Source organism: Solea senegalensis, linkage group LG9, assembly GCF_019176455.1.
Source record: "Solea senegalensis isolate Sse05_10M linkage group LG9, IFAPA_SoseM_1, whole genome shotgun sequence".
NCBI lineage: Eukaryota > Metazoa > Chordata > Actinopteri > Pleuronectiformes > Soleidae > Solea > Solea senegalensis.
The window spans coordinates 8,911,813-8,933,940 of record NC_058029.1 but is presented as its reverse complement, the minus strand read 5'-3'; the positions used below and the strand labels follow the sequence as shown (position 1 = coordinate 8,933,940).

Sequence of the window (22,128 nt, the reverse complement as noted above, 5' to 3'; positions counted from 1 at the left end):
GTGTTCTTTGTGCCACAGCGTTGCTGAAACTCCTCCCACTCTTCTCCTCTTGGCTTCTTTTTCGCGCCATCAGAACTCACAGGTCACGCCTTCTCTTTGAGACCACACCTCCGTTTAGCCGCTTTCACCAACAGCAAGTGGTGCAGTTCACCTTCAGCCAATCAGAGGACGCAGCGGGGGCGTGACGAGATGCGGTTCGCGGGAAACAGACGGGAAGTTGTTCAGTTTTTGCCGCGGAACGAGCTCTCAGTGCAGCAGCAGCAGCAACGTGTCCGGTTCTTCTGTGTCTGTCACTCTTTGTTCGAAGCGTTTTAATCTTAAACTCGTCTTTTCTTTCGCACCGTTGTCGTGTTGAGCACCGACCTGCTTCAGTATGTCTGGCTTCGACGACCCGGGAGTTTACTTCAGTGACAGCTTCGGAGGAGGAGGAGGAGGAGGAGGAGGAGAGGGACACGGCGCGGACGAAGGCGGACAGAAGCGGATCCAGATCAAGAAGCGGTTCCGCGAGTTCCTGCGCCAGTTCCGAGTGGGAACAGACCGCACCGGCTTCACCTACAAATACAGGTGTGTGTGTGTGTGTGAGACTGTTTACTATAGAGGTCTTTTATAGAACCGTCTCTGGGAGAAAGACTCACCACGTCACAACCTGTAGTCCTCATGGAGGCCAAAGCCTGGTCCTGATGAGGCAGAACCTCATTTCTGATACTGGTTAAAGTTGGTTAGTTAAATTTAAATTGTGGTCACGTTTACTTTACTTTGGTTTAAAGTGGTTATGTTCAGGTTAGGGATTACGTTTTGGATTAGGCTGTAAAATGGATGGAAGTTCTTGCAGTTTCCTAACAATAGCTGTGTGTGTGTGTGTGTGTGTGTGTGTGAACACATGAATATAAAATTGATGCTTTACAAACTGTCAGAGGGTGAGACTCAGGAGAGCAAGTAGCTGTTAAACTATTTCTAGTTGTAAAGTGAAGTCTATTCATCATTAATGTTTACTAGATGTGGACCAGGAGCAGTTTTCTACACAAATAACTCAATATTTTTGCAGTTGAATTGCATTGTGGGAAAATCTAGGATGGTCATTAGATACTGACCTCCTTTATTTGATGTATATCTAATTATTTTGCACTGACAATCATTTTATTTTCACTCATTTGTCTTTTCTTCCACGTTAGTGGGGGATGTTTTGTCTAATGTTGCTTGTTTTACCACAAATATTCATACGTTATATTTTTCATCTCATTTTCGTCATCAGCCTTTGTGAACCTGAGTCGCGCTGTCATTTTCTACTCTCTTTTAAATAGTTTTACATGAATGGTTTTCATTAAGCGGACTGTGATGCGTTGTTCTTAATCAGAGATGAGCTGAAGAGACACTACACTCTTGGAGAGTACTGGGTGGAGGTGGAGATGGAGGACCTCGCGAGCTTCGACGAGGATCTGTCGGATTGTCTGTACAAGCTTCCCACTGAGAATCTGCCTCTGGTCAGTCTGCGTCACAAACACAAATATTCACATCCTTTACGTCTTTGCTCCCCTCTGACTATAATCTGGTCTCATTTACAGCTGGAGGAAGCTGCGAAAGACGTGGCAGATGAGGTGACTCGTCCTCGGCCTGCAGGGGAGGAGACGGTGCAGGACGTCCAGGTCATGCTGAAGAGCGACGCCCATCATGCGTCTATTCGTAACCTGAAGGTACCTAACAAGTCTACGGCTCTTGGTGTTGTCGTCTCCTCTTCATCATCAACACGTTGGCTTAATTTGGTTTTGTGGCTTCTCCCCGTTCAGTCGGAGCAGGTGTCTCGTCTGGTGAAGGTGCACGGCATCATCATCTCCGCCACGGCCGTGAAGGCAAAGGCCACCAAGGTGTGTCTGCAGTGTCGCGGCTGCCGCAACGTCATCAACAACATCCCCCTGCCCCCGGGCCTGCAGGGTTACGCTCTGCCGCGCAAGTGCAACACGTGAGTTTGACCACGTGAGGCGAGATTCAACGAGATCTGAACACGGCTTCCTCGGGGCAGGAATAACCTCCTACAAACTTTTTTGTTTTTTTTCTCTCAGTGAGAATGCCGGCAGAGTCAAGTGTCCCATCGACCCGTACTTCATCATTCCCGACCGATGCGTTTGCGTGGACTTCCAGACTCTGCGCCTGCAGGAATCTCCGGACGCTGTGCCTCATGGAGAGATGCCCCGTCACCTGCAGCTCTATTGTGACCGGTGAGGCGCGCGCTCTCAGCGAACACCTCTGTGAAGAGCGACGGCGGCAGGATAGTTCACACCATTGTCTCCGTCTTCTTGTTCCTCAGGTATCTGTGTGACCTTGTGGTGCCTGGTAACCGAGTCACCATCGTGGGCATTTACTCCATCAAGAAAATGGCTGCTGCAAAGGCCAAAGGCAGAGAGAAGAGCGCTGGGGTGGGCATTCGTGCGTCCTACCTGCGAGTGGTTGGCATCCAGGTGGACACGGAAGGAACAGGTGAGCATTCATTATCTGTATCGTACATGCCAAACGGCCCACCCATTTTAGGTCCGGGCTCACCTGTTCTGACCCAGAATGAGAGAGACACAGACGGTGACTATTAGCTAATATGAAACGTCAACATAAACATAGCAAAGCAGCTTGTTTTCATTTAAATCCACTCGGAGGAGGAGGAAGCTCCTGCTGTTTTAAGTAACGTTACGAGTCGAGTTACCCCTCACACCAGCAAGGCAAGTCCAAAGATATAATTCCGTTTCAGTCTTTTTGTGTATTGAATGTTCAGAAGAGATAAATTAAGCTTTAATAAAATAAATTGAACTTAGGCTTTAACTGCAGTTTTCTGGAGGCCCACCCACAATCAAAGTTCCAGGCAGATGTTAACGTGTTCTTGTTTCTCCGTCTGCAGGTCGTGGTGCGACCGGATCCGTTTCTCCTCAGGAGGAGGAGGAGCTGAGAGCACTGGCTGCATCTCCTGACGTCTACGACTCTCTGGCGCGCTCCGTTGCTCCCTCCATCTACGGCAGCGATGATCTGAAAAAGGCCATCACCTGCCTGTTGTTCGGCGGGTCGAGGAAAAGGTAAAACTGAGACTACGCTGTGTCTCCGTGGTCCTGAATGTGAACGTAGCATTTATTTACTCGAGTCTTCTGTAAGGTAACACCTCTGTCTGCTCTCTGTCCTTCAGGCTGCCGGACGGCCTCACCCGCAGAGGCGACATCAACCTCCTGATGCTGGGAGATCCCGGTACGGCCAAGTCTCAGCTGCTGAAGTTCGTGGAGAGATGCTCGCCTATCGGGGTATTCACGCTTTTCCCTGTACTAGTGGTGACGTCCCCGCACCGGGTCGCACTGTTCTACACCAGCGTTAAAGTTCCCACGCTGATCAGAGTCTGACTTGTGCACGTTCGTAGGTTTATACCTCGGGTAAGGGCAGCAGTGCGGCGGGTCTGACGGCCTCGGTGCTGCGGGACCCCACCACACGTGGATTCATCATGGAGGGAGGAGCCATGGTGCTGGCTGACGGCGGAGTCGTGTGCATTGATGAGTTTGACAAGGTGAGAACCGCTTTGGAGCAGTTTTCTTTTGTTTGTTTTTTTAAAAAATTTGTGCCGCACGACTTAAGACAAACCTGCTTTTGTACGTCAGATGAGAGAGGACGACAGAGTGGCCATCCACGAGGCCATGGAGCAGCAGACCATCTCCATCGCCAAGGTAGAACCTTCTACCCCACGTAGAAGTTAAAAGAAAAAAAAACACAATGTCCTCTTCCTGCTGAGAAACTTCTAACGTCTTCACTCTTCCCAGGCGGGCATCACCACCACCCTGAACTCCCGCTGCTCTGTTCTGGCCGCAGCCAACTCGGTGTACGGACGCTGGGACGACACAAAGGGCGAGGACAACATTGACTTCATGCCCACCATCTTGTCCCGCTTCGACATGATCTTCATCATCAAAGACCACCATGACCAGCAGAGAGACATGGTGAGGCGGGCGGGAGAGTCCAAACTGTGAGACGTACGAAGACTTTACCCTCCGTGACCTTTTATTATTCGTGCGTTTGCAGACGCTGGCTCGTCACGTGATGAACGTTCACCTGAGCGCTCAGACGCAGACGGAGGGCGTCGAGGGCGAGATCCCGCTGGCGACCTATAAGAAATACATTGCCTACTCCAGAGCGTGAGTGCACTTCTTCTTCACATCTTTTTGTAAAAGCCTTTGCTGTCAATGAATTCAGTGAAGTCATTTGTCCTGAATGTTTGTCCACAGTAAATGTGGCCCTCGTCTGTCTGCGGCAGCTGCGGAGAAGCTGAAAAACAGATACGTGGTGATGAGGAGCGGAGCGAGGGAGCACGAGAGGGAGTCGGACAAAAGGCCCTCCATCCCCATCACTGTCAGGTACTTTTATACACCACTCATCAAGGGTGCATTGAGATCTCGGTCTAGATCCAAATAAGTGTCATAAGCGGCGCCGGCCACTGTCAGCACTGCACACATTACATTTTTACAGTATACAGATGCACTAACTCTGCTACACTAGGTGGTGATTTCATCCATTTCAGTTTGTCAGTTTTAGGCGTGTTTTGTTTTCTCCGGTTTCCTCCCACAGTCCAAAAACATGCAGATTTGAGGTTTAAGCAAATTGGACACTTTAAGTTGTCCGTGTGTTGTCTCAGCTGAGATTGACACCAGTGCCCCTGCAACCCTCATGTGGAGGACAAAGTGGTAGAAGATGGATAGTTTTGGTGTTTTCTGCTTAAACTATTACGTCACAGACCGAAACAACTTAAGCATACAGACAGTCGACAGAGCATGAGTTCTGTCTCATCTTCAATCCAAAAATGCTGGATTTTGCCCTGTTTTTTTTTTCTTGCTGGTGTCTTAGGAATTATGGATCATGTGCAGATTGCTGACACCACCTGGGTTCAATGTAGCCAAATCAGTTTTTATGTGATTTCTTTCTTTCTTTTTGATTAATATAAAAGTATATTACTTACTATATATTCACTTATTACTAGCTATTGTTTTTCCTTTTAATGGATTAACTTGTGTGTCAGTCTGTAAAATACACAATGTAGAGCAGGAAATGTGTATTTAAAGGCAGGTTCTTGTCACTCTATAATTTGATTTATTTTTTTTCATTGAGTAGGATTTTTGCTTGAAATGCACATCCCTAGTAGTTACATACTTGTATGTTTACCTTGCCCTCTGTATGTAAAGTATGTGCTCTTGAGTATAACGCTGGGTTGTGTGGTTTATTTAGGCAGCTGGAGGCTGTGGTGCGTATCGCAGAATCTCTGGCCAAGATGAAGCTGCAGGCTGTGGCCGGAGAGGAAGAGGTGGACGAGGCCCTCAGACTCTTCCAGGTTTCCACTCTGGACGCTGCGCTCTCTGGCAGCCTTTCAGGTGCGTGTTTGCAGTGTTTGTGTCTGAACTGAGTTTAGATTGAACATGTGAGGGGCAGAGTCTTTATACTTGAACTATATACCATAAGATCCAGAATCCTCTGCTCTTCTTATGACCCAAGGACACAATGAGGATGATTTACTTGATTTAGAGCCGTTTCTAATCAACTACATATGAAAGGATTAAGAGTGGAAATGGCTCATGGTCGTGAATAAACATTCCAGGTTGTGGTAGCAAACCGAACCAACCCATTTCTCTAACGTCTCTGCATCCGTATGTTGTCCAATCTAGGCGTGGAGGGCTTCACTTCTCAGGAGGACCAGGAAATGGTCTCGCGCGTCGAGAAGCAGCTGAAGAGACGCTTCGCCATCGGCTCCCAGGTGTCGGAGCACAGCATCGTCCAAGACTTCACCAAACAGGTCAGTGTGTGAGTGAAGCCCAGAGGTGGTACTAGCTGATGGTACTAGCTGAGTATGGTAGGGGCAGGATTAAAAGCACCTTGATATCAACAATGGTCTAAGGGTCCGTATGCATGTTAACTTGCTTTGGGAAAACAGTGAACCATCTCTCTATTGCTCTTGTATTTACAATCTTTGTCCTAGCTGTTGTCTTTTATTTTGAGTTGGTACAGTACATCTTCATGGTGTATTTCTGGGCCTGGTGTGTGTATATATACTACTGTGTTTAGAGCCATTGTGAGGGTTTGATGTGTATGTTCTTTAAACGATGCCATGCTGATGTAAAACTTTGTAAGAAAGTAAAAGGTTCGGTGAGTAACCTCTACATTCTCCCTTGTACAGAAATATCCAGAGCACGCGATCTACAAAGTCCTGCACCTGATGCTGAGGAGGGGCGAGCTTCAGCACCGCATGCAGAGGAAAGTGCTCTACAGAGTCAAGTAGAGCTTCCTGCTGCTCCAGGCCTCGTCCACGCTCTTAATGTAAATAGATGTTGTGTTCTTATGTGTGCGCCACTCGATCTACAGATTATCTCTGTTCTCATTCTCAGTGCAAAGCTGTTCTGTTCAGTTGGATTGGAAAATAAAGACAAGAAAATGTTACGTTGTTTAAAGATGATTTTTGTCAATATAAAGATGTTAATGTCTGCATACTTTGTGAAAAATAAAAAAAAATAATTATGTGAATAAATTTCAGTTTTGTATCTTTTGGTATCTGTGGTGGTAACAAATTTGCCAATTTCTTATATATGTGTGTGTGTGTGTATGTATGTATGTATGTGTGTATATATATATATATATATATATATATATATATATATATATATATATATATATATATTGTGTGTGTATATATATATATATATATATATATATATATATATATATATACACATACATGAGAAGAGGAATATTTGAAAAAGTAAATGATTTTCAAAAATGCATTTATTTCAAACCTATAGCAAAGAAAAACAAAGAAATGTATGTGGGTGTTTTTATTCATCAGGAAATTCATCAATAAAAAAATGACCTATGATAATCAAAAACAAGTTATTTGAGGAATACTGAGTGAAAAAGTTTTATTGCAAAGATTTACAACATTAAAACTCAGTCTGGTCACTTTTGGCCCATGTTGTGCATCAGAGCATTAAAGGCTGAGTACAAAAGGAACACTAACCGATTTGACACAGGTTTTCACTTGGATTCAAGTTTCCCTGTGATGACGCAAAGGATTTTTAACAAAGTTAATTTACATGACATTTCACATTCTACATCACTGTTTGATCTGTGATTGGATCGTGAGTATAAATCAGACACAAATTTCAGTCGTAAAGTAGTAAAGTGCTGACGGTGCATATCAACTACAGAGCTGCTGGTGAGAGTCACTGGGCGTAGATGCCCATGCCAATGGTGGCCAGTGTGACGCACACTCCCACAGTGAGCTGCATGATACGTGAAGACGGGAACGCCGCAGCTGGGACATTGTTGTTCGATTCGTCCTCTGTTGCTGTTGTGACACTCAGCATTTTCTGCAAGTCATCAAAAACCTATGGGAAAAAAAGAGGAAAAAGAAGTATGAGTAAGTTGTTTCTGTGCGTTCCACAGATTCACTTCCTCTTCTCACGACTTTACTGGGAGTGTAAGTGTCACTGTGCAGTAACCTGGATGTTGAGCTCGAAGGCTGCCGTCGCCTCCTCCAGCATCTCCGCCCTCTCCTCCTCCGTCAGCTCGATGCTGTTCATGCGGCTCCTGTACAGCTGTTTGAATCGGTTTGGGCTGGTCACGCCAGGGAAGGAGAAAAACGCCGTGCCCTTATCGCTGCTCAGGCCGAGAGATTTCTGGGTAATCTTCCCCAGCACTTGACCTCCTGAAAGGTCACCAAGGTACCTGGTGTAGGCGTGGGCCACCAGCAGCACCGGCTTCTCCTTGCCAACCTAAAATCAGGCGCTGAGTCAGCTTTTGTTCAGCAGTGTGTCTTTGGATCAGTGGATCCGTTTAAATAACACGTCGCTCACCTCATGTATCCGCTGTACGTATCTGTGTGTGGCCGCAGGAACGATCACCTTCTTCCTCCAGTCTGCGCCTAAGATGTGCTCCAGATCTCTTTCCAGAGGCTCCACACGGGCGAGTTCCTGAGGGAAGAAGATCGGAGCAACGCCTGGATGAGAAGAGTTCCTGTCCAGCTCGTCTTCCAGTGCCCTGTAGATCTCGTAGAGGGAACACAGCAGCACCTGCACGTAGACGTATGCAGGTAAGACACATGCGATGCAACTAACACAGCGGCACAAGCTATTTACAGCTGTGAAATGTTCATGAAATGATGAAGTTCATTGGAAAATAAACTGTGTTTACAATACAATACAACCATATTTTAAGATTTCAATGAAATTCATATTCCATCCTTTGGTGGCTCAAGAGAATAGAATATAAAATAAACATACATCTTCACAGAAAACCCATTATCATAAATATATGACGCGGCAAACAGCCTTAACCGTTGAATGAATCACACTCAATAAAATCTAAAATAATTAGAACACTGATTTTGATTCAGCAACAAGACAGACTGAGATCTAAAGGGATTTTTCAGCTCAGCGACAGTAAAACATCACAAACAAGAATAGGATGTGGGTGAATAACAGGGCCCCCAGAGAGCCTAGAAACAGACTCTACAAACAAGTCAACCAGTCACTGAGCAGAACCCACCTTGTACTGGGACATGCTGATCTGGCCCCGCTGGTAACTCAGCATCAGCTGCGTGTTTTCAGCTCTGGTGTGGCTGTCTTTTGTGGCTGCTTTGATCTGCTCTGACAAATCACTGAGTGCAGGACGGCAAACACAGACAGGACACGGGAGGAAGTGTTAGAGCATGAACTCACATTCAGAAAACACTGAAAAGTAGTAGTTATTAACTTGTTGTACAATTTCAAACGAGTTCTCTTACCTGCCAACAACTGTGTCGTATGTCCTGGCGCTCTTCATGTTCTCCACCTGTGACCAACGGTTGAAAAGTTTAGTTAAAGACATTCAATGTGAATAAAAAGGCAAAAAAAGTGCAGATATACTGTATATGATTCATTTACCTGTTATAAAGCGTTTAACGTCCTGTGTGCCGCCACTTCCTCTGAGCGTGTGATCCACTGTGGCCTCTCAGCTCTGTGCTGCCTCTCTTATACGGTCGTGAGGCTGGAGGTGCTGAGTAAGAAGGGAAGTGGAAGTGCTGACTCACTTCACTCAGACTGTTGTCGCTTAACATGACGGAGCAATGCTTGGTTCATTTTGGAAAAAACCCCCAGAAACAAAACATGACAAAGCAGAACTGACACATGTCACACAATACAATGACTCAAGTCATTTGACAAGAGCACATTTTAGTGGGTAACAACGTAGTCATCTAACACTTCCACGTAGTGTTTTTCAGAAATGTATATGTAAAGTTTAATAATTAATAATTATTACTACATATGCACAGTGTCTATTATTATATAAGACAAGGTTTCTCAGTGCTGGTCCTGGACCCACTGTCATGCATGTTTTACACGTTTCCAACACACCTGATTCAACAGTTTCTGCAACAGTTTCTGTCCCCAGGCTGTCAGAGCTCCACATACTCTGATGTCCACCAATATTATATTACACCCTTGTAACTAAAGGACACATTACTGTAAAGGTCCAGCATGTAAACGTAGTGAAATCTAATGATGAGACACCAGAAGGACTCCTCAGTGTATCCTTCTTCTTTCCCAATCACATCAGGGAACTGTGGTGGCAACATCATGCTTAAAGCTGGGCTTGTGTGTGTGTTTGTGTGTGTTACAGCTGCATCACTGATGCAACACTTTCTGCTATGTTTTACACAGGTTTTGCCTTTGAAAATCATGAATTATACTTTTAAATACGTATGTTGCAGTTGAAAAAAGAACTTAATGAAATCAAGGAACTGAAACGTCCTTTAAAAAAGGAACAGGTCATGCTGTGTTTTTCACATATGCAACAAGTAAAGATGCTTAAACCGTTCTGTGAGACAAGCGGCTTAGGGTCAAATTTAATGTACAGGGCTTAACAAATGTATTAAACCACCACACAGCTGCCCTAAATTACCAGCATTGGTAATTATCAAAATCATTTTTTATGTTTCTGTCATGGTTAATACACCAGTATGTAGAAGCCCTTTAACTGAAATGATAGTTTTAATGCTAAGATGTCAAATTATAGTTATTTACTTAAGTTAGTTTTAGTGATTTAATGTTATGCTTGATTCATGTCTGGCTCAAATCTGGTTATAAAAAGGTGAATTCAATTTGTTATTTGAAAAATAAATAACAATATTGTTTTTAGTTTTTATGACAGGTGGTGTAATAAATGTGTTAAGCACAGTGTATTCCCAAAAAGAGTTTAGCTAAAACTTTTTGTTTTTCTTTATTTTAAATTGTTAATACACTATTTTAACATGCAATAAATTGTAAATAAGTGCCAGATATTGAAAGTTATTCTGGAAAAAGAAATGGGCAAAAGCACTTAGTTACAGGACATTTTCTGGCTCTTTTATGGTTTAAAAAAAAGCAAACAAATCTGCTTATGTGTTAAAAGGATAAGATCAGATTTGTTAAATCATGTCCTGGGCCAGATTCTGGCCCACGGGCCACCAGTTGCTGCCCACTGCTTTAAGCGTTGTACCAGCCCACCATGAACATGAACAGCTCCCCTGTGCTGAGGTTCTTTATAACCACGCCCCCTTATGAAAGCAGACCTCCATTAGTTTTGTCATCCAAGGGGGAAGTGGGCGGTACTAATGGATTTCCACGGGGGCGACACACGCACACATACACTAACCCGTGTTTGAAATGTAAACCAGTAAACATGTAGCCGTCTGGACTGAGCTGAAAAACCACACATGTCGCGGGCGACGCTTCGACGGAAGTAAAAGGTAATAATAACGCGTGTTAACATGTTACAAAGCTCCCAGCACAGCCGGCTCAGCTCAGCGGACACTGGCAGCCGCTGCAGCCGCCGCCGAGTGATGCAACGTCGGCTGGAGAACACAAGCAGAGTCGGGGCGGTTGTGACGGGAATCTTCTGTCGACTCCACTGCTGCTTACACTGATTTTAACTTAAAACTTTTACTTTATAACATATTACAATCAGCACAGTCGGGTCTCATCGTAAGTCTGGACCTAACATGTAGAAAAATCGAGCGTTGCTCAAATACCCACGCGGAGTGAATTAACTAGTAACACACTTACATTTACCACACAATACTGGATGTTGTTTTTATAACTAAATGTTTCAAAGGTCATAATATATATATGTTTGAGAAACACTAAAACACAATGCTATTATAATAATAACTGTAACAGAAGTGAATGCATGAATTAATTGGTCCAGTTCACGTGTTTAAGTTGAGTTAATTGGTCTCCACGTGCTTCATTAACAAGGTCCAGTCCAGTGTGTAAGATTAAGTGACACTGCAGATTAATTACATGAGCATTGGTTTAATTGTAATTAGAGATGGGACTATACCACTTATTTGTGTCTGACACTGATAACACAAACTCGAGTATCTACCAATAGATACAGTCATTTTAGACCATTTATGAACGTATGAAAATGTTAACAACACATTTGTGCTGAGTCATTTCAAAGACACCATCCTCCCAAAAGAAGAAATGAATAGCCCAAACATGACTCAGCTGAAATGCTTTTGCTGATTTCTATTTACATTTTTGCAGTCAGTGCGTAGTGAAGCATGCAATAGGATTTTTGGATTGTGTTGGATTTTGCATTCATGTAATTTCGTTTTGGTTATTTATTTCAACAACACAGGTAGTAAATAAAGGTAGGGAAGATGTATTGTCTAATATGATTGTTGTTTTAAAGATTTGAAGGTGACGCAAATTGACATTATTGAGTAATTTCAATGACTTCACAATGATTTAATATGATATAACCAACACTAATGGGTCAGACAAACAAATCAAAATTTTAAATGTCCTTTTCCCCCCACCCCTTTGCTAGTTGGGGCGGGCCACAAAACTGATCCTCGTGCACAGCGTCTAGCCCGAGGGCCTCTGTTTGGAGATCCCTGGTCTTGGTTTATGCAAGGCAGAATAAGTTGAAAACGCCAGTTTAAATCTAATACCTAGGTTTTGGTTTTGTGAAACAGCTCCCAGTAACATCATGAATGATGGGAGGGGGACAAACAGATTGTGACCTGGGTGGGTGGAGTCAGATCTGTTATGATGAAGTTTCCCTTGAGATTAGGACCAGGTTACTGTCTGAGCACCACCTGCCCATCATATGAAGCTCCTCCCTACTATCAGCTTCACTAGAGTGATATCTAATCTCATCTCAAATGTTCACTCCCATACTTTAACTGCAGTTCTTCATTTCTGACAGGTTATGGATTCAAGTCTCCCTAGTTTACTCCTGTTCGTCTTGATCGGCTGTGTGAGCGGCTCCTCGGATAATGGCACCCGCCACTTTGACTACTGTGTGCTCGGAGCTGGACCTGCAGGACTGCAGATGGGACATTTTCTGTCCAAGGCCAGAAGAGACTACATCATCTTGGAGAGGAACTCGGGACCAGGCAGCTTCTTTTACAAGTGAGAAACTGTTGCGACAGCATATAGTTAAGAGGGGTTTGTTGTTTTTGTCTGTCCTTTACAATCCAAGGAAAACTCATAAAATCAGAAATGTGGAGAAGATACATAAAACATTATACTTTAGATTATAGCACTGAACTGCCAGTTCACATTGTAAACTGTAATTATTTTATATTTCATACTTTTTTTGAACCCCAAAAGAGGTTTACACAATTTAAATTCCTATTGAGTTAATTTCCATAACTTTATCCCCAAAACTGACACACATCTGCATCTTTAATATTTGTTATAATTTCCTTCTCTTAGTTTAAAGAATGTCTGAATGCAAACAGGAAGAGTTTTATTCACCATATGAAAAATGATCTGTTTTTGAATATGCTACTGTATGTTTAGTAAGTTGAACATGAAAGACCCCATGAAAAACTGAGTAGTGGAATTATAGGATATGTTTGTTTAAGTAGATTAAGCAAGTATTTCCCCAAATGTCCAGAAAAAGTCGCTAGATTTGTTGCTTGTCCAGATTTTTACTGGCTGATCCTTTCAGCTCAATACTCCTTTCTGGAAAGAGTACGGCGGGTACAACTCAACTGTCTTTCTGAAGGTTTATTCCACATACACAGTTAAACAGCAGTTAGACAGCAGTCAGTTACTACTTAGACAGCAGTCCGTTAGTTAGTTAGTTAGTCAGTCAGTAGTTAGTTAGACAGCAGTTTGTTAGACAGCAGTTTGTTAGGTTGTAAAACCGACAAGTCGTACAGGTTCTGATGATAGATAGATTTTCAAAGGCACATACGAAGGTTAATATATAAGAAAACACGGCTTGCACATTAAAGGCACTTTAAAGGCAACGGTGCTTTGATACCAGTTACAACAATAAACAGCTAAATAGAATGAAAGATAAATAGCTTTGCCTGCTAGAAAGTTCTACATTGCTAGTCGCACAACAAAGTTGGCAACACGGTGAAGGTCTCCAGTGACCTCCCGGGCGAGGACCTTACGCTAACAGGAGCTGATTTGCAATGTTACGATACAGGGAGAAAGGCTTGGGATCAGGAATCCTTTGCGTTTGTCTGGGTCTCCGATTTGACCAGTCTTGCTGTTGACTGAGGTTAGGACCTCCTACCTCATTAACATATGGACACAGCAATAAATAAATAAATGTAAGTGAACAGAAATGTAGAAATAAATGTAAAACATTTATTTATTATTTAATTAATTAATTAATTTATTATTTATTTATTTATTTATTTATTTATTTATTTATTTATTCCTGTATTTATTTATACATTAATTTATACATTTATTTATTGCTGTATTTATTCATGCATTTATTTGTTTCTGCATTTATTTATTTATTTATATCTGCATTTATTTGTTTATTTCTGTATTTATTTATTTCTGTATCTACTTATACATTTATTTCTGTATTTATTTATACATAAGTCAGGTTTTGTCCTCCATATTAGCAGATGCTTTTATCCAAAGTGACTTAGCAATACAGAAAAATAATAAATTTGACGTTGTCGGCAGGATTCGAACCTGCGCGGGGAGACCCCAATGGATTTCTAGTCCATCGCCTTAACCACTCGGCCACGACAACTGATGACTCCCTCTCCATGTTCATGCGAAAGCAGTGGGTGTAGTGGACCTAAACCACCTCTGTCAGCTTTACAACATTTAAAGCTGAAGACGCTGAGTTTGTGACCGCTTACAACTCACTTAAAACAAATGTTACAAGGAAAATTTTAATTTGTTTATTTAATCAACTAAAAAATTATCCAAACTACCTTGTAAATTAACCTCATATAGTAAAAAATTAGTAAAGGCTATAGTTCCCAAACACAGAGCATTTCGACTGCTTTTTTCCATTGTAAACATAGTAAACATAATGTATTACAGAATGTGTATTTTTGGAAAGTTCTATATCCTGTTTTTCAGCACAACTTAGGTAAGCTGATGAAAAAATACTACACTATATAAACACACCTGAGCAAAAAGTACTCAAAAAGTTTCAGATTCAGATTGAATTTGTGAAATTTGGAAATATGTCAGTTCAAAGTTCACTTGGCTCGTTTTTATGAACAAAAGAAAAACGCTCCATTTTGTGACTTCTGCACAATTATTGCTACTTTATATCACATCTAAAAATGCGATATAAAACTTTCCTCTTGAATGGTCTTTGTCACACGCTGTCTCTGCTGTGTCTGTGTGTGTGTGTGTGTGTGTGTGTGTGTGTGTGTGTGTAGGTATCCCAGACACAGGAAGCTCATCAGCATCAACAAGATCCACACAGGAAGGTCGAACCCAGAGTTTAACCTGCGCCACGATTGGAACTCACTGCTGAGCGACAGACGCGAGCTCCTGTTGAAGCGAGTGAGCAGTGACTTTTACCCGCCAGCTGATGCCTTCACGCTCTACCTGTCCATGTTTGAGAAGGAGCTCGGGCTGAAGGTGCGGTATGGCGCGGACATCGGAAGGATCAGGGCCGTGCAGACGGACGGTGACAGGAGCTACATCCTGACTGATCAACATGCGTCAGACTACAAATGCAGGTATATCTGCACGACACTGGACTTTTGTATATTACACTGGCACTGTATTGTGCTGGCTTATCTCAGTGGTCTCTCTCTCTCTCTCCCTCAGCGTCCTCCTGGTGGCCACAGGTCTGTGGGTCCCACAGAAGGTGGAGTTTGTTGGTTCTGAACTGGTCGAGGGCTACGAGTCCATCTCCACTAACCCCGAGGACTACAAGGACCAGGCTGTGCTCATTCTGGGGAAGGGGAACTCTGCGTTTGAAACAGCCCAGAGCATCATGGGAAGGGCAAGCCGTGTGCACATGCTCAGTTCCAGCACTGTTCGACTGGCTTGGCAAACACATTACGTTGGAGACCTCAGGTATTGATTAATACTGTTATTGATTCAGTCTGTGTTGTTTATACATCACATTCTCAGTCTCCTGAGATGCTTTTATGAGGTTAATGTAGCGTTTTCATCAGTTTTAAGTAGATAAAAATGGATTGTGTTTTTCACTATTAACTACATAATAGTGATGCTTGGTCATATTTGCATATCTGATATCTCCAGTGTAAAAATATATCAAATTAGTTAAACCAGTTACACGTTACTTTTCTCATGTTAAGGTGTTAAATTGTGTAAATTACGGAGTTGTGCAGCCAAACGGTGGAATCTGGTAAGAGTTGGTTACATGAACACACAGCAAAAACAATTTAGTGAGAACCCCATGGAAGTCTGTGATTGGCTCCCTATGGTAGTCCGTTAATGACACCAGGATCAGAAAATCCCCAAGTGCTGGATCGTACTTACCACAGTCTGCATGTGTACATGGCCACAGTTGTTTATCCAGAGGTCTCAAACTCACGGGCCACGGGCCAAATGCAGCCCTCCGATTCATTTCATGTGCCATCAAATTATAATAGTTATGTTATTTTGAGTAATTTAGTATCATAAACTGTACTATACTGTACTGTACTGTACTGGGGTCGCCACAGCGAATCAACCTCCTCCATCTAACCCTGTTCTCTGTATCCCCCTCTCACACCAACTAACTTCATGTCCTCTTTCACTACATCCATAAACCTTCTCCTTTGATTGACTCATTCCTGATCCTATCCATCTTCGTCACTCCCAAAGAGAACCTCAACATCTTCATCTCTGCTACCTCCAGCTCTGCTTCCTGTCTTTTCCTCAGTGCTGCTGTCTCTAGACCATACAGCATCACTGGTCTCACCACTGTCTTGTATATCTTTCCTTTCATTCTGGCTGATACTCTTTTATCACACATTACACCCCGACACTTTTCTCCACCCATTCCAACCAGCTTGAACATGTTTCTTCACCTCTTTTTCACAATCTCCACTGCTCTGGTCTGTTGACCCTAAATACTTAAAATCCTCCACCTTCTCTATCTGCACTCCCTGTAGCCTCATGGTTCCACTTGGGTTCCTCTCATTCACACGCATATATTCTGTCTTGCTGCGACTAACCTTCATTCCTCTCCTTTCTAGAGCATATCTCCACCTCTTGAGCTTTTCCTCCACCTGGTCTCTGCTCTCACCACAGATCACAATGTCATCTGCTTCTCTGTCACACCTCACCTCACCACTGTCTCACAGTCGGCATATATGTCCTGCACCAGTCTAACATACTTCTCTGCCACTCCAGACCATAGTTCCTCTCTCTCAAACTGTTATAGGCTTTTTCCAGATCTACAAAAGCACAATGCAGCTCCCTCTGACCTTCTCTGTATTATAACTGGTATCAAAGCACTGTTTCCTTTAAAGTGCATCATCAAAGCCCTCTTTGTTATATATTAACCTTCTTTTTTCCCTTTGAAAATCTATCTATCATCAGAACTAACTAACTGCTGTCTAACTAGACTAACTGACTAGTCTAACTGCAGTTTAACTGCTGTCTAGCTACCGCTAACTGTGCATGTGGAATAAACCTTTAGAAAGACAGTCGAGTTGTACCCGCCGTACTGGTTCTGGTTGCCCCTTCCAGAAAGGAGTATTGAGCTGAAAGGATCAGCCAGTAAAAATCTACTACTAGACTACTAATAACCCAGATAATTTTATTTTGAAATTCAGAGAAATATCTATCATCATAATATTTCTATTGTGATATAATGTTAAGCTCATATTGCCCACCCCTACTAAATAGTTGCTTTTTCCCAAAAAAAGATGAATCTTTTCTTCCTCTTGACTGGCCCCCACAGGCCAGATTAAATGCTCTGTGGCCCCAATGTCATAATTTTGAGACCCCTGGTTTATACTTCAACCTGGATCCAAGTCGGTCTAGCATTCCACGCATCTGCACACAAATTCTCATCAGGAGTTTGTCGTCTTTTGTATGTACTTACTTGTGTCCTTTGAGGAGTCACCATGGAAATTAGGGCTGTCACTTTTTTTCAAAAATGAAGTTTGAATGAATATTATGTGTCATGTTTTTCCTTTGAAGATATATAGCTATATCCTGCCCCGGACCTCACACACACATATGGCAACATTTATTACTACAGTTACTATTATTCTCATACATACATGTTGCACTGATGCCTTCTGTTGCTTCACTCAGGTGGAGCTAACAGCTAAGGTGACATGCGAGGCTGCAGATTTCGTCCTTATGTTCTCATCTATGGTGTAGAACCTGGATTATGTCCACTCGCCTCTTCTCAGATGCTTTGATCTTTGATCTTTGATCTTTCCTTGTGTCCTCCATTTTCACAGTAAAATTTAAGATTAGGAAATTGAGAAAAGCATACCATCACTCTCTTATTTTGCTAACTGCATCTAAAGCCAAGCTGTGCTCACTGCGCCCTCTGCTGGACCACACAGTAATTACTTCAGATGGCGTGATGGGCTTCTAGGCTGTATATTTTGAACTTGACAGACACGCAGACATGGAGAATATCCTGTTTTGGTTTGGTTTAATGTTGCCTATGCAATCCTGGCTTTGCAAAACACAACTTCACCATCAGTTTATATCATTTTAACCTGAACTGTTTTTGCCTTTCAGAGCTGTGAATAATGAGCTACTAGACACATACCAGCTGAAGTCACTCGACGGTGTGCTGGAGGGGCGTCTTGAGCATTTAGTGATTGCTCAACAAAAGGAGTCAGGCAGGAGGAGATCAGGGGGAACAAAGAAGAAGAAGAAGAAGGGAAAGCTTTATGTTACTCTAAAAAAGTATGTACAAAACCAGGAGGGGAAGAACAATTCTGATGTGTCAGCTGAAGAGCTGGCAGGGTATCACATCGACAACTTCCCACTTCGCAACACTTATGACCGCATCATCCGATGTCTTGGATTCCGATTCAACTTCACCATATTTGACAGGTATGGATTAATGTAACGTGGTTATGCAGCTATTGTATCGTGTGCTTCATTATGATAATGTTCACATTTCTCTGTAGATCCGCCCGCCCACCAAACAGTGAAAAAGCCAAAGGGAGGTTGCCGGGGGTGACGGCCTGGTATGAAGGGAAGAACACTCCTGGCTTGTTTGTGCTGGGAACCGCGGCCCACTCCAGAGACTACCGCTCATCTGCCGGCGGGTTCATCCATGGATTCCGTTACACAGGTGAAAATCAAACAGATATTTATATTTTTTAATAGATCATCACATGCAGAGAAATTGGACTTAGACTCATGATCGTTTTACAAAACTTAATCGATTTATTTCTGCCACAGCTCGAGCTGTGCATCGTGTACTTGAACACCGTTACCATAGCAACCACTGGCCATCAACAAAGCTGTTGACAACGCAGCTGCAGTCCTGGATTCTGAAGCGGGTCAACGAGGCCTCTGGGCCATACCAAATGTTTGAGGTGCTCGGGGATGTTATTCTTCTCAGAGGGTAAGTTAATGTTATGTTGATTAATAGATTAATACATTGCTTAGTTACACCTTTTATCTATTTTGTGTATAATTAAGGGGAAAACTTAATTATCTAATAAGTGACCATTAACTGATGAGGTTGAAATTGCAGTAACAGGTTATTAATTGCAACCTATGTGTTTGTAATTGATTTATTATTCATAAAACCGTTTCTCCCTGACTCTAAGCTCTCACTGTGAATATGTGGAAGAGTTTCCGGTCCAGGCTTTGCCTCAGTTCTCGTCTCTCTCGGGCCACGAGGTGTCCAACCATGGACTCATCGTTGTAGTCATGCAGTACGGGAAGACGAAGATTGATTTTCTGGGACGTACCAGAGCAGAATCAGACTGGACCAAAGCCTGGAAATCCAACTTCTTGCACCCTGTTTTATACTTCTATGACACTCTCCCTACAGGTAAATAAGTTAAATGTAAATAAAGTTATACTTTGAAATACAATCACTGTGGCTTTGACTGGAAATTAAAAGTGTTACTTTTTTGTCCCAGAGGAAGAAATGAAGCTCCGCCCCAAAGGCTGGCCTTTGCCGAGGTCCAAGGCAATCCATCATATGGTTGAAGACTTCCTCACAGAATGGGACAGTCCCATATCTCACATCCAACCACTGCGGCGCTTCCTGGAGCACTGTGTCCAATCTGACCTCAGGACTTTCTATGCAGGTACAGCTTAAACTAATCTGTCCATGCCTCCAAGAGTTAGGGGCTGGACACAGACCCCATTCAGACCTGGTATTAACATCAATCCGGAGTGATCTTATCACAGGGAGCCCTAACTATGGGTCTGACTGATTGTATCCTGAATGGATCCTCGGATCAGATGACAAAAAACATTCCTGAGCTGCATGAGCAGAATCCAGATTATAGCTGGAACTTTCTCATCAGCACTTTTATGTTAATTGAGTTGCTGCCACTGCAACAATATTTACCCTGATCAGATAATGGTTAAAACCTTTTCAGCACAAGGATTCACTCAATCTCCTCTCGTCTCCTTTTCTCTCTAAAAACAAGTGCAAGAAGTTGGAGAGCAGTGATTAGAGAAAGATTATCATCTCACGCTTCCTTTTAATCATTTTGAAATTCAACCAACAGCTTTATCAAGATATTTGCTCTTTTAAAGTTTGATGTTTTAAATTGCCAAAACGCTCAGTAAAACAACAGTACATTTTGACTCAGTTCAGGGCTGCAATGATTACTTGATTCATTGATTATCAACTGATCAACTATTTTGATCATCGATTAATTGGTTTGAGTGTTGTTGTTTTTTCAATAATTAAAACAAGCTTCTTTGATTTTTCAGCTTCTTAAATGTGAATATTTTTGTTTTTTACTAGTTACTTGTGGACAAAACAAGAAATTCGACATTTGGTAAAAGCTAATCAAAATTATTTTCTTTTTTCTCATTTATGGACCAAACAAGTACTCAATTAATCAAGAAAATAACGGATTCATTGATTATGAAATAATTGTTAGGTGCAGCCCTAATTCATTTGTAATGTGATGTGATGTAACCTTGTGTTTTTTCTTGTCTTATAGAATCATGTTTCCGCTTCTCCCTCACTCACCGCAAGCCTCCCCTCTTCTGTCAGCAAGGATACTTAAAGCAGCAGGGTGTTGCTCATGGCAGTCAGCTGAGGCAGAGTGTACATGACGCCGGGTTGATGCCCACTGAGCGGGACACAGACACGTCAGGGGCGGATCCAGCATTTCCCAACTACTTGGCACAAGCTGGAGCCTCTGTGTCTTCGGGACTGAAACTTGGCATCTGACTCTTTGATTTAAGCCTGGTGACGCCATGCCTCAGACTTGCTACCTCCAGCACAAAACATCCTTCCCTAACACATGACCAAATATCTTTGACACATCTGTGGCTCCCAACCATTATGGTCGGCTGCAGATCAGTGGTAGAGCGGGTCATCTTCCTGCTGTTAGGTCAGGTTTGATGCCCAGCTCCTCTGGTCTACATGCCAATGTAGAAGACACTAAACCCCAAGTTGCTCCTAGTGGCTGTGTTGACAGCTTGTGAATGAAAGAGCTGTACACAGATGTGCTGCACAGGCGTGTGTGAATGGAAAATCATACATCAACACTATAAAAGCACTATACTATAAAAGTACTACTTGTACCCTTTTACCAATGTCAGATTTATACCACTTAACGAATGCAACCAAAGATGCTTTGCTTTATTTTAATAAGAACAGCGTGATTTTTCTTTTATACATAATATTATGGGACACACGGTGGTGTAGTGGTTAGCACTCTCGCCTTGCAGCGAGAAGAGCCGGGTTCGAGCCCCGATTGGAACAAGGGCCTTTCTGCATGGAGTTTGCATGTTCTCCCCGTGTGTGCGTGGGTTCTCTCCGGGTTCTCCGGCTTCCTCCCACAGTCCAAAAACATGCAATGTGGGGATTAGGTAAATTGGACACTCTAAATTGACCGTAGGAGTGAGTGTGAATGGTTGTTTGTCTCTAGTTGTGTGTGGCCCTGCGATGGACTGGCGAACTGTCCAGGGTGTACCCTGCCTATTGCCCGATGTAGCTGAGATTGGCACAGCACCCCCCGCGACCCTCTGGTGGAGGATAAAGCGGTAGATGATGACTGACATAATAGTCCCATTATTGCAGAGATCCTTATGGTATTGTGGGAATAAAACAATCGGTTTGTTTTTGATTAACGCTTTTTGAGAAATTGCCACTGTTAAAGGAGAGGAAAGGATCTTTATTATCATTATACCACTGAAATTGGTTGTATAATGGTCAGGTGGGGGTTGATCAGCGTGCCACCACAAGGGACCAACCTGACATTCTAACATTCATACTGTTAAAAAGACTGGATCACACTACCTGAGTCAAAAAGTGGAATTTTAAATATCACCTACTAATTCAAATTATCATCATTGTCATTCACACTCTAGGAACTAAAACATCTTTGCTTGTTTCTCCTCAGCGTAATAATGTCACGGTTTAGTTCCTCTTTAAACATATCGTGTGTCCGCTTGAGGTCCAAATCCCACAGCTTTGAAACCACTGCTTCTCCTAAGGGGACCCTTATCCTTTTGACTGCTTATGCATTAGCATTATTTTAAGTATTCATTTAAGTGATGATGAAGATATTAATCTGTAAGTGTTATACATTTTACATGCTGTTGCCAGATTAAACATTTCAGAAAACAATTTGTGTGGTCATGGAATGATGTGCGCACGCGCTGTTTTACAACAGGGACGCTCTGATTGGTTGCTTGGTGTCTTTGCTCCTATTGGACGAGAGCGAGTGAACAACAG

General features: G+C 42.8%; 3 protein-coding genes and 1 non-coding gene across 4 annotated transcripts; 2 read left to right on the top strand and 2 right to left on the bottom strand.

Annotated features, from left to right (window-relative positions):
* Positions 1–238: 238 nt before the first annotated feature.
* On the top strand, positions 239–6,529 carry mcm5 (minichromosome maintenance complex component 5). Its single transcript, XM_044033182.1, has 16 exons — positions 239–564; positions 1,355–1,481; positions 1,563–1,691; positions 1,785–1,957; positions 2,058–2,213; positions 2,303–2,472; positions 2,882–3,053; positions 3,161–3,272; positions 3,386–3,529; positions 3,621–3,686; positions 3,780–3,956; positions 4,039–4,151; positions 4,242–4,370; positions 5,236–5,378; positions 5,670–5,797; positions 6,179–6,529. The coding sequence occupies exons 1-16, from the start codon at positions 374–376 to the stop codon at positions 6,278–6,280; spliced, it is 2,232 nt and encodes a 743-aa protein (XP_043889117.1). The 5' UTR covers positions 239–373; the 3' UTR covers positions 6,281–6,529.
* Positions 6,530–6,844: 315 nt separating this feature from the next.
* On the bottom strand, positions 6,845–9,000 carry hmox1a (heme oxygenase 1a). The gene is made up of 6 exons (XM_044033433.1): positions 8,919–9,000; positions 8,780–8,826; positions 8,542–8,653; positions 7,851–8,066; positions 7,497–7,769; positions 6,845–7,382 (listed from the first exon to the last, which is right to left on the bottom strand). Exons 2-6 carry the CDS (start codon positions 8,815–8,817, stop codon positions 7,218–7,220), a joined length of 804 nt encoding a protein of 267 aa, XP_043889368.1. The 5' UTR covers positions 8,818–8,826; positions 8,919–9,000; the 3' UTR covers positions 6,845–7,217.
* Positions 9,001–10,627: 1,627 nt separating this feature from the next.
* foxred2 (FAD-dependent oxidoreductase domain containing 2) lies at positions 10,628–22,020 on the top strand. The gene is made up of 10 exons (XM_044034995.1): positions 10,628–10,762; positions 12,232–12,437; positions 14,684–14,989; positions 15,081–15,332; positions 17,973–18,293; positions 18,371–18,537; positions 18,648–18,813; positions 19,022–19,248; positions 19,340–19,510; positions 20,384–22,020. The coding sequence occupies exons 2-10, from the start codon at positions 12,235–12,237 to the stop codon at positions 20,614–20,616; spliced, it is 2,046 nt and encodes a 681-aa protein (XP_043890930.1). The 5' UTR covers positions 10,628–10,762; positions 12,232–12,234; the 3' UTR covers positions 20,617–22,020.
* On the bottom strand, positions 13,956–14,037 carry trnas-aga. Its single transcript has one exon. It is a non-coding gene; the product is annotated as a tRNA-Ser (tRNA).
* Positions 22,021–22,128: the final 108 nt, after the last annotated feature.

Coding starts and splice junctions, on each gene's coding strand:
- mcm5 (XM_044033182.1), top strand. CDS start 374: ATGTCTGGCTTCGACGACCCGGGAGTTTACTTCAGTGACAGCTTCGGA. Junction 2,214..2,302: donor CTGCAGCTCTATTGTGACCG/GTGAGGCGCGCG, acceptor CTTGTTCCTCAG/GTATCTGTGTGACCTTGTGG. Junction 5,379..5,669: donor GCTCTCTGGCAGCCTTTCAG/GTGCGTGTTTGC, acceptor TGTCCAATCTAG/GCGTGGAGGGCTTCACTTCT.
- hmox1a (XM_044033433.1), bottom strand. CDS start 8,817: ATGAAGAGCGCCAGGACATACGACACAGTTGTTGGCAG. Junction 8,654..8,779: donor TACGACACAGTTGTTGGCAG/GTAAGAGAACTC, acceptor TCCTGCACTCAG/TGATTTGTCAGAGCAGATCA. Junction 8,067..8,541: donor TCAGCATGTCCCAGTACAAG/GTGGGTTCTGCT, acceptor GTCTACGTGCAG/GTGCTGCTGTGTTCCCTCTA.
- foxred2 (XM_044034995.1), top strand. CDS start 12,235: ATGGATTCAAGTCTCCCTAGTTTACTCCTGTTCGTCTTGATCGGCTGT. Junction 18,814..19,021: donor GATGTTATTCTTCTCAGAGG/GTAAGTTAATGT, acceptor CCTGACTCTAAG/CTCTCACTGTGAATATGTGG. Junction 19,511..20,383: donor CCTCAGGACTTTCTATGCAG/GTACAGCTTAAA, acceptor CTTGTCTTATAG/AATCATGTTTCCGCTTCTCC.